Here is a 10,964-nt window from a genome sequence, read left to right on the forward strand (position 1 = left end):
TCTAGCAGCTGTGTAATTTGAGTATAAGTGTTATTGCATTTTGTTCTTGTACTGTATAGCATAAGTTGTTAATTTGTAGGCCTAGTGAGGTTTTTGTAATTCATGTAAGGTTCTTATTGTTAGTCATCATTAAAAATATTTTGTATCTGCTAATTTCGTGTTAATAGAGGCTATTGCAGTTAACCATATATTTAACCTGTTTTTTTGCCATTACATTATCCTTATGAGTCCTGAATGCTTTGTTGTTAGTTTCAGCATTAAACTTTAACTTGTAATTTTACCTAACTCTTTTGTTTTGAACCTGGAACTTTACGGGACAGTAGTTATTTTTAGTATTCTCACTTAAAGTGTACATTATCTTTCTCTATTCCGTAACATAATTTGGCGACCTCATATCAGGATATTCAGGATATTATCATAAGGATATTGGTTGATATTTTGTGACTGTGATTTATTCATGATGTCTACTATTACTACGCTTGATGAAGCCAAAGATTTTTTGTCAAATGTGCAAACAGTGTGTGATGTAGAAAACAGAACAAAGAATGAACTTAAGCTTGTTGCTCAACAATTGGGAATTGCAGTTCACTCTCATCATTCTAAAGATCAAATTGTTGGCATGATTAATAAAAGCTTGTTTAATGTAACTCCTCCAAATGAGCAAACGCAGATTGAATTAGCTAAGTTACAGCTAGCCCTGTAGGAGGCTTGTGTGAAGGAAGCTGAATTTCAAGCACGTGCTAAGGAGGCTGAGTCTCAGGCTAAGGAGGCAGAGTCTCATGCTAAGGAGGCTGAGCTTCAGGCTCATGTTAAGGAGGCTGAGTTTCAGGCTCGTGCTAAGGAGGCTGAGGCACAAGTTGAAATTGCTAGGATTCAGGCAGACCATGAGTATCACATGAAACAAGGTGGAACTGGATCATCTAGCTCTGATGATTTTGATGTGGCTAAAAATGTTAAACTTGTCCCTCCTTTTAATGAATCTGATTTAACAAAGTATTTTCAGTTGTTTGAGAGGGTAGCTACAGGTTTTAATTGGCCCAAAGAGTATTGGCCAGTACTCCTTCAAACTGTTCTCACCGGTAAAGCTCAAGTAACTTATGCATCTTTGCCTCAGGATCAATCTGATAATTATGATGTAGTTAAGAGCTTGATTCTTAAGGCCTATGAGCTTGTTCCTGAAGCCTATAGAGTAAAATTTAGGACAACTTATAAACAAGATGAGCAATCCCATGTTGAGTATGCAAAAATCAAAGAAGATCTGTTAGAGCAGTGGTTAAGTTCTAAGAATGTGGATTCTGATTTTGACAAATTTATGCAGATGATTTTGCTGGAGGACTTCAAGAGGTGTATTTATAAAGATGTAAGCCTATATCTTGATGAGAAAAGAATAGATAATTTGTCTGATGCTGCAGTTTTAGCTGATGAATATGTTCTCACTCACAAGAGATATTCTAGAGAAAAAGGGAAAGCTGAGAGTAAGTACGTTGCCTCTACTCAGAGTACAGGTAACAGGAAAGAGAATAAAGATGATGTTTCTCAGGAAGTAAATACCAGCTTCACCTCTAGATTTCAGAAAAGTAAATGTACTTATTGTAGTAAGCTTGGTCATACTACGGAGAAATGTTTCAGGAGACAGCGTGATGTGAACAAAAAGGAGTCTTTAAATATTCAGTCAATTGGTCTAGTGTCCACCCTTGAGAGTTCCCAGAATTCTTTAACTGAGTTAACTGAACCTGCTTTGAGGGGTAACTTAAATTCTCATGATGGAGCTCCTCTTTTGAGCAGTAACGTGGGTGACACTCTCAAGAGTTCATGTGCTAATTTCCTGTCTGATGGTTTTGTCAGTCCTCTGGACAGTAATGACAGGAAATCAGTTAAAATATATCGTGATACAGGTGCTTGCCAATCCCTTATGCTGACCAGTGTTCTAGGCTCTAATGTTAATTCCTCTGATGAAACTGTAATCTTACAAGGTGTAGGGAATAATTATTTCTCTGTCCCTCTGTGCAGAGTGAATTTAGAGTCTGGTTTTGTTAATGGTTCCGTTATGGTTGGGTTGGTTGAGACACTCCCAATGTCAGGTGTAACTTTCTTACTTGGAAATGATATTGGTGGAAGTCAAGTGTGTCCAGCTCCTCAGTTGTCTAGTGAGCCAGTGGCTGCGACCCAGGATTGTGATGTCCCTGATGTGTTCCCTGCATGTGCTGTCACTAGGGCTAAGTCTAAAGTTACTGGTGATTTAGAGGATAATGATGATGATGATGTTATCCTAGCTGACACTTTTCTTGCTAATTTGGACCACTCACCAGATGAGGCAGTACCCCGTAGTGTTGATAATTTGTCTCGTCAAGAGTTGGTTGAGTTGCAGGTTGCTGACCCTGAGTTGAAAGGTCTAGCTAACTCTGCTTGCAGTGAGGAAGAGTCAGCTGGTGCTTCTACTTGTTATTATATAAAGTCAGGAGTACTTATGAGGAAGTGGAGACCCCCAACAGCATCAGCCAACTGTGAATGGGAGGTTATACATCAAGTTGTCATCCCTCGTGTTTGTAGGCAGGATATCATTCGAGTGGCTCATGATTCCAGTTTGGCAGGACACCTTGGAGTGAGGAAGACTGTGGCACGCTTTTTGAAACACTTCTACTGGCCAGGTATCTTCAGGGATGTTTCCTGGTATTGTAAGTCTTGTCACACCTGTCAAGTTGTGGGGAAGTGTAATCAGACCGAAAAGGTTGCACCTCTAGTTCCCATTCTTCCTTTTGAGGCGCCATTCACCCGTGTGTTGGTGGATATTGTGGGCCCTCTTCCTAAGATTTCTTCAGGATTTTCTTATGTGTTGACCCTGATTGATATGGCTACTCGTTATCCTGAAGCCATTCCACTTAGAAATATCTCAGCAAAGAACGTGGTTAAGGAAATGCTATGGTTCTTCACAAAGTTTGGTCTGCCCAAGGAGGTACAGTCCGACCGGGGAAGTAATTTCATGTCAAACGTTTTCAAGGAGTCTCTGAAAGAGTTGGGCATCACCCAGATCACGTCTTCAGCTTACCATCCCCAGACCCAAGGAGCGTTGGAGAGATATCATCAAACACTCAAATCGATGCTCAAGAAATACTGTTTGGAACATCAGAAAGACTGGGATAAAGGTCTTCCATTTGGTGTGTTTGCTGCAAGAGAATCTCCAAATGAATCACTGGGCTTCTCACCTTTTGAACTAGTGTTTGGCCATGAAGTAAGAGGACCCCTTAAGTTACTCAAGGAATGCTGGCTGTCAGAGGAAGATGACGTCAACCTGCTGGAGTATGTGATGAAGTTCAAAGAACGGCTGTCCACTGCTTTACAGCTGGTGAGAGAGAATTTAGGAGCTGCTCAGGAGAAGATGAAGACTTGGTATGATAAGAAGTCCAGGTTACGCCACTTTCAGCCAGGAGATCAGGTTTTGATTCTGCTACCGGTTCATGGGCAACCTCTTCAAGCCAAGTTTAGTGGTCCTTATTTTGTGGAGAAGAAACTCAGTGATGTCAACTATGTCATCGCCACACCAGATCGTAGAAAGAACAAGCAACTATGTCACATCAACATGCTAAAGTTATATCACAGGCGGGATGAAAATAATCCAGTCTGCACTGTAACTGTTCCACCCGAGTCTGCAAGTGAAGCTCTCTCACGCAGTATGAGCCTGAATGATAGTTTGGGGAAGAATCCTGATATCATGAATGATCTCCAGACTAAGATTTCTCATCTACCTCCCGAGGAAAGGCAGGAGTTTTCGGCATTACTGCAGGAGTACCCGCAAGTGTTCCGTGCCACTCCAGGAAGAACTACTGTGTTGATGCCTGATGTCGATGTTGGAGACGCAAAGCCAATTAAACTGCCTCCTTACCGTGTGAACCCAGTGAAAGTTCCTCTCATCGAGAAGGAGCTTGGCTACCTGTTGGACCACAAGATGATTGAGCCCTGTCAGAGCGAGTGGAGTTCTCCTGTCACTCTAGTCCCTAAGCCAGGTGGGTCACAGCGGCTTTGCATTGACTACAGACGTGTTAATCAGATAACCAAAACAGACACTTACCCTCTCCCTCGCGTGGAAGATTGCATAGACAAGATCGGAAAGGCTAGGTACATAAGTAAGTTTGATTTGTTAAAGGGATACTGGCAAGTACCTATGACTGAACGTGCTAGGGAGATCTCATGTTTTGTAACACTAGGAAGGACTTTTGCATGTTCTGTAATGCCATATGGTATGAAGAATGCACCAGCCACATTTCAGAAGCTCATGAATGTTGTAACAGAGGGTTTGGCAGGGTGTGTTGTTTATATTGATGATGTATTAATCTTCAGTGACAACTGGAAAGATCACCTATGCCATGTCAGTAAATTTCTTGACCGTTTGGTTCATGCTAATCTTGTAGCTAATTTATCAAAGTGTGAGTTTGGTCAAGCTAAAGTTCAGTACCTTGGGTATGTAAATGGTGATGGACATGTTGCACCACCAAGAGCTAAGGTTCAGGTTATAAGTGATCTTCCCAGACCTAGAAGTAGGAAAGAGCTACAAAGATTTTTGGGAATGGTAGGTTATTACAGGAGATTTGTTCTTAACTTTTCAATTCTTGTATCACCACTTACAGACCTACTGAAAAAGGGAGTTAAATTTGTCTGGACCGATAACTGTGAATCCTCTTTCAACAAACTTAAAGCTATCCTATTAAGTCAGCCAGTGCTCGCTACTCCAAATTTTGCTAAGCCTTTTAAGATGGCTGTTGATGCAAGTGATACAGGAACTGGGGCTGTTTTGCTGCAAGAGGATGATCAGGGTATTGAACACCCTGTATCTTATTACAGTAAGAAGTTCACTCCACCTCAAAAGAACTACTCAACTATTGAGAAAGAGCTTTTGGCCTTGATTTTGGGTTTACAGCATTTTTCATTTTATTTCTGTTCTGGTTTTGACCCCATAGTCATTTATACCGATCATAACCCACTGAAATTCCTTAGTAAGTTTAAAGATAAAAATCAGAGATTGACAAGATGGAGTCTACTTCTTCAGGAGTATTCATTAGACATACAACATGTCAAGGGGAAAGAAAATGTTATTGCAGATTGCTTATCTAGACTTTAGACAGATTGTTTTAGAGTAATAAGAAATTTCCTTTGTAAATTTCTTTTTTCTTTGTGGGGAGGTGTTACATAGCCTATGATTTCATCATCCTTTGTGTAATTCCAACGTACAGTGTGCTGCCTCTTTGATCACGAGCGTGTTCTACCTCACTCCCCCCCTTCTACCGTTATAGTAGAGTAAGTCGTTCTTTCTGTTGTTCAGAGCGGGATTGTCAACTCTTTGTCCCCATGGCTTCATTTGCGCGTCCTTCTTACAAGTTGTATCAAGCTCTGCCGGCCCCTATATAATTTGCTCAGTCTCTACATTAATTGCCACTTAGATCTACTCCTCATTTTGTTCACATCTCTGTCCTCCCCTGTACAGTTATTATTGTGAGTGCTCAGGAAGTCTCCAACCATCTAGCAGCTGTGTAATTTGAGTATAAGTGTTATTGCATTTTGTTCTTGTACTGTATAGCATAAGTTTTTAATTTGTAGGACTAGTGAGGTTTTTGTAATTCATGTAAGGTTCTTATTGTTAGTCATCATTAATAATATTTTGTATCTGTAGTAATTTATCTTGCATTAACTGAGCATTACCCTGTGTATTTTCATTTTATCAGGGCTGACTTAGATAAATTTACTCTTGCTAATTTCGTGTTAATAGAGGCTATTGCAGTTAACCATATATTTAACCTGTTTTTTTGCCATTACATTATCCTTATGAGTCCTGAATGTTTTGTTGTTAGTTTGAGCATTAATCTTTAACTTGTAATTTTACCTAACTCTTTTGTTTTGAACCTGGAACTTTACGGGACAGTAGTTATTTTTAGTATTCTCACTTAAAGTGTACATTATCTTTCTCTGTTCCGTAACAATATATATATATATATATATATATATATATATATATATATATATATATATATATATATATATATATATATATATATATATATCATCCAATCTTACATTGCCTCATGAGGAGCGTAGGAGCCCGGGGTTAGGCAGTTGGTCCCGACATTATAAGTGAGTGACCAGCCTCACTCATCCCTGAGTGGCATTACATGAGCAATCAACCCCTACCATCTCTTGGATGTAAACCTTCACCTGCTCCATCCGAATGGAGCATAATAATTACCCACTAAACCACCAAGCGCCAAAATTTGATTATATGGTTACCACACAACATAGCAAATGGTTTCCTGGTGTACAGGAAACATTTGGTTTGTCGCTCAGTGTAGAGTCACCCACAGGCATATATATATATATATATATATATATATATATATATATATATATATATATATATATATATCTTTCTATCTATCTATGTTTATTTATTTATTTATTTATTTATTTATATACATAAATCTCAATGGTCAGAAAGGATATGTCGGACCTTGTCACTGCTCTGATACTCGCTGAAACTGTAATTTGGGAGTCTCGGAACTAATTCACAATACACACTGAATCATACACTGGCTCTGCCAACAGTATTGGATTTAAACTGTTACCATATTACAGAGCAGGATAAATAGTCGGCCAAGCCTCACCTAACATAATGCAAATAAAACAGGGTGTAACGCGACGTATGACAAAAACTTGCACCAATGATCTATCATGTAATTTTGAGTATATTTTGTTCTATAGACATATGCTCTCTGCGATCCCAGTTCAGTACCCAGCATTCGGCTGTTTTGTGTAAAAGCTTCGTCTCTTGCATGTGCTATTAGGTGAGAGCTTCGCAGGGCGACGGGAGACGAGTATTATTAGCTTATACTGTACTGTACATGAAAATCCCATATTCTATCAGTACACACGAGTTTTAAGAAGAAACTGTACGTAGTTTAATGATTCTTTAACGTCAAGGCATGCATTCATGCAATTCTTTTGCACAAATCCACCGTAATTAAGGATCAGATTCAAATTTTATGGCTTGCAAGGGAGTAGGGAGGGAGGGAGGACAGGCTGGAGTGTTGTTGCCAGTTATGTAATATTTGGTTTGTAGGATGTAGCTACCAGCATTATCATAACACCCACAGCTCATTCAGTGAAAAAACGTAATTCTAAAGGGAGATTAGCCTCACTTTATGTCAGGAAGAAATTTATTTATCACAGTTTTTCTGCTGCAAGTAAACGTGGCGCCATTGGGTATCTCCACCTGTGTTCCTCTCTGCAGCACTGGCATTATCATCGCAGAATCCGTTAAAAAATACACGGTGTCTGCATATTCTTCATTGCTGTACGTACGTGGCACGCTGTTTTATGAACATGTGAAGCTGAACCCGGTGAACAACAGAACGCGGAGAACAGTATTTGAAGTGTGTGCCTCCCCTGCAAATGTTCCCGTTCAAATGACAGTGGACGCAGGGTTGCCAAGTCCTTCTCATCAATCTCGCTAGTCTAGTCCTGAAAACTTGCTAGAATGTCGCTAGATAATAAACACTGCAAAACATCGCTAGAAAACCCGATAAAATCTCTAGAATATCACCTAAAAATGGTAAAAATATCCAGAATGTAGCTAGATATTATGTTGCCGGACGTTAGTGCCGCAAGTAGAAGCAAAAAATAGGTCTAGCTGCATAGTCGTTACATTGGCAAGCCTGTGTCACTGTTCTCACGTCAACATCATATGAAAAAAAAAAAATGGTGCCACTTTTACTTGCATCAGAAAAATTGTAATGAATAATAATATTACTCCTGACTTAAAATGATGCTAGTCACTCAATATAGTAATGGTCTTTCACTGAATGAGCTGTGGGTGTTATGATAATGCTGGTAGCTACATCCTACAAACCAAATATTACATAACTGGCAACAACACTCCAGCCTGTCCTCCCTCCCTCCCTACTCCCTTGCAAGCCATAAAATTTGAATCTGATCCTTAATTACGGTGGATTTGTGCAAAAGAATTACATGAATGCATGCCTTGACGTTAAAGAATCAATAAACTACGTAAAGTTTCTTCTTAAAACTCGTGTGTACTGATAGAATATGGGATTTTCATGTACAGTACAGTATAAGCTAATAATACTCGTCTCCCGTCGCCCTGCGAAGCTCTCACCTAATGGCACATGCAAGAGACGAAGCTTTTACACAAAACAGCCGAATGCTGGGTACTGAACTGGGATCGCAGAGAGCATATGTCTATAGAACAAAATATACTCAAAATTACATGATAGATCATTGATGTAAGTTTTTGTCATACGTCGCGTTACACCCTGTATAAGGACGACGTTGGCTGTATGTTAAAAAGTCTACTGAAGAGTCCCTTTAACAGTGAAAATAAAATGTGAACCTAATATGTTTTCAGCCTAGCTCATATCTGAATGAAGGGGGGCGCGGTAGCACAGTGGTAGCGCGCTGGACTTGTGATCGGGGGATTGCAAGTTCGAGCCTCGCCCGGGCTGCCGTGCCGGGAGGGGTAGCTCCCTCCTGTAACCCTAGCAGGGCTATATAGTCCAATACAGGGCTTAGCTCGGGGGAACTCCATTTCTCCCATTCATATCTGAAAGAAACGCTGAGAACTCGTGCCTCCAGGTGTCAACGCAAAGGGTCGCTCGGTATGCCTCCGCCAAGCCTTGTGCACAGACTTGCTGTGCAAATTGCATAACCCTGCTGACCTAATAAGTTCATCATTTATACTGAATTACTGACAACAGTTTGGTCGAAATCCGTCACAAAGTTCAAGAGATATCGGGCCCATGAGAATAAATAAGTCGAAACCATATGACCCTGACCTTTGACCCCTGTACCTTGCCGACATATCAGTTCATCGTTCCCTTGATCCTGTATCACTGGTCGAAATCCGTTGAGAGGCTCAGAAGATATCACATCCACAAGAACAAACCAAGTCGACCCCAAATGACTTTGACCTTTGACCCTTGACCTTCCTGACCAAATCAGTTCATTGTCCACTCATACTGAATCACTGACAAAGGTTTAGTCGAAATTCGTCGAGGAGTTCAGGAGATATTGCACCCACAATGATGAACTGAGTTGACCCCGTATGACCACGACCTTTAACCGTTTAACCTAGACGACCTCATAATTTATCATTCCCTCATACTGCATCACTGACATAAGTTTGGTGGAAATCCGAAGATGTGTTCAGGAGATATCGCACCCACAATCGTGTTACGGACGCACGGACCCACGTACGCACGGACGGACAGACCATTCACTCCAGTCAGTGCCTCCTTCACCATAACAGGGCGGAGGCATAATGACATAAAACCTTACCCAATGATTCTGGGGACAAGAGCGGCTACAAGTGTCTCCCAACCCTGAGCGTGTGCCTGGGGTGCCAGGCTGGCTCCCAGCAGGGCCACCACCAGCAGGGCCACCAACACAGACTTCTTCATGACGTAGGCCAAGTTAAGTGCAGTTGTGAGAGAGCCAAGATGGTCTTCACTCTTCTCCGATACCAGGTCTTCTGATGCACTCGGCTGCCCGGCTCCTCATATATACCTACCATCCCTCCCTGTTCACAAATGATGACGTGACAAAGCCAGGGAAATACCACAGACATGTAATGAGTTATTCTATGACGTGAATGGAGCATTTTTTTCCTACTTCACCGTTACTGCTTTGATTCGTTCAGTTCTCTTCTGTGTTCTGTGTATTATGAATAGCACTACGAAAGGAACGAGTGAAGGTGATATAAATGATGAATGTATACATATAACGAAGAGAGAGAGAGAGAGAGAGAGAGAGAGAGAGAGAGAGAGAGAGAGAGAGAGAGAGATTACAGGGAAATGGCCAGGCGACTGGGAGTGGAGAAAACCTCATATTCCGGGGGCATAAAAAAAAAATTCCTTCCAAGGTCTGAGCAGAGAAAGAATATAGATTAAACAGTAATCAAAGGTTCGGCCTCTCACACACACACACACACACACACACACACACACACACACACACACACACACACACACACACACACACCACACACACACGCACACACACACACACACACACACACACACACACACACACACACACACACACACACACACACACACACACACACACACAAGCAGAGAGAAAGAGAGAGAGAGAGAGAGAGAGAAAGCAGGGAGGAGAGCCCAGGGAGGAAAGGGCATAACTCTGGAAAATGATAATGAGGGAATTCTAAGCAAAAATGCTATATCAGCTTGTGGCTAAATCTCACCAGCCATGGAGCTACAGTTACCAAAGAGCTTATGGACGAATTATGAAGATCATTTTCGCCCAAAAAGTTATTATTATAGCTCAGTTACGGTTGGAATTTGGATACATGTTCGTACAACATTTCTGTTTATTATTCGTTAATCTATGATATATCATCGATTTTATTTTTCTTCGTCTCATCTGGAGCATAAAGGCTCAGGTCAGGGTTACACAACCCGACATGAAAGCGAGGGTGACCAGACTCACTCTTCAGTGCGTGATATCATGTGAGCAATAATTCTCACCCAACTGTCAGATGTAAACCCTTATCGTTGGAGCGCCTTAACTCGCTAGATCACCAGGCGTCATTTGGTTCTATGGTTACCATCCAAATATTGAATGGTTTCCTGGGACATAGGAAGTGACATATTTGAAGCGTGAATTCCGTCCCCAAATAGCTCTAAAAATAATCCAAATTTATTTTTTCAGATAATCTCTTTCTTTTTCTTTATTCATGGATCAGATCCCTGATGCTCTGGAATCCTCTGCTGTTTATGTACTTAAATATAGTTGCCGTAGCGTGACATGTATTTGGTCCAACAAGCGGCATCTTGCTGCCAGGGTACCGAGGCACATGGGGAGGTCTTTTAGGACGGGTCGAACGCCCTCAAACTTGTTATCGTCAGCCATTCGAAGCCACTCTTAGACCTCATTGCACCTTC

General features: G+C 41.1%; 1 protein-coding gene across 1 annotated transcript in view; it reads right to left on the reverse strand.

Annotated features, from left to right (window-relative positions):
• The window catches only part of LOC145398947 (anti-lipopolysaccharide factor-like), a 37,997-nt gene extending 28,490 nt beyond the window's left edge, over window positions 1-9,507 (reverse strand). The window contains exon 1 of the mRNA XM_080271683.1: window positions 9,337-9,507. Within this exon, the coding sequence (XP_080127809.1) occupies window positions 9,337-9,458 (122 nt within the window). The 5' untranslated portion in view covers window positions 9,459-9,507. The remainder of the gene's footprint in view (window positions 1-9,336) is intronic.
• Between the last annotated feature and the right edge of the window lie 1,457 nt (window positions 9,508-10,964).

Source organism: Coenobita brevimanus, chromosome 47 (assembly GCF_032717465.1).
Source record: "Coenobita brevimanus isolate Jiangsu-jjx chromosome 47, ASM3271746v2, whole genome shotgun sequence".
NCBI lineage: Eukaryota > Metazoa > Arthropoda > Malacostraca > Decapoda > Coenobitidae > Coenobita > Coenobita brevimanus.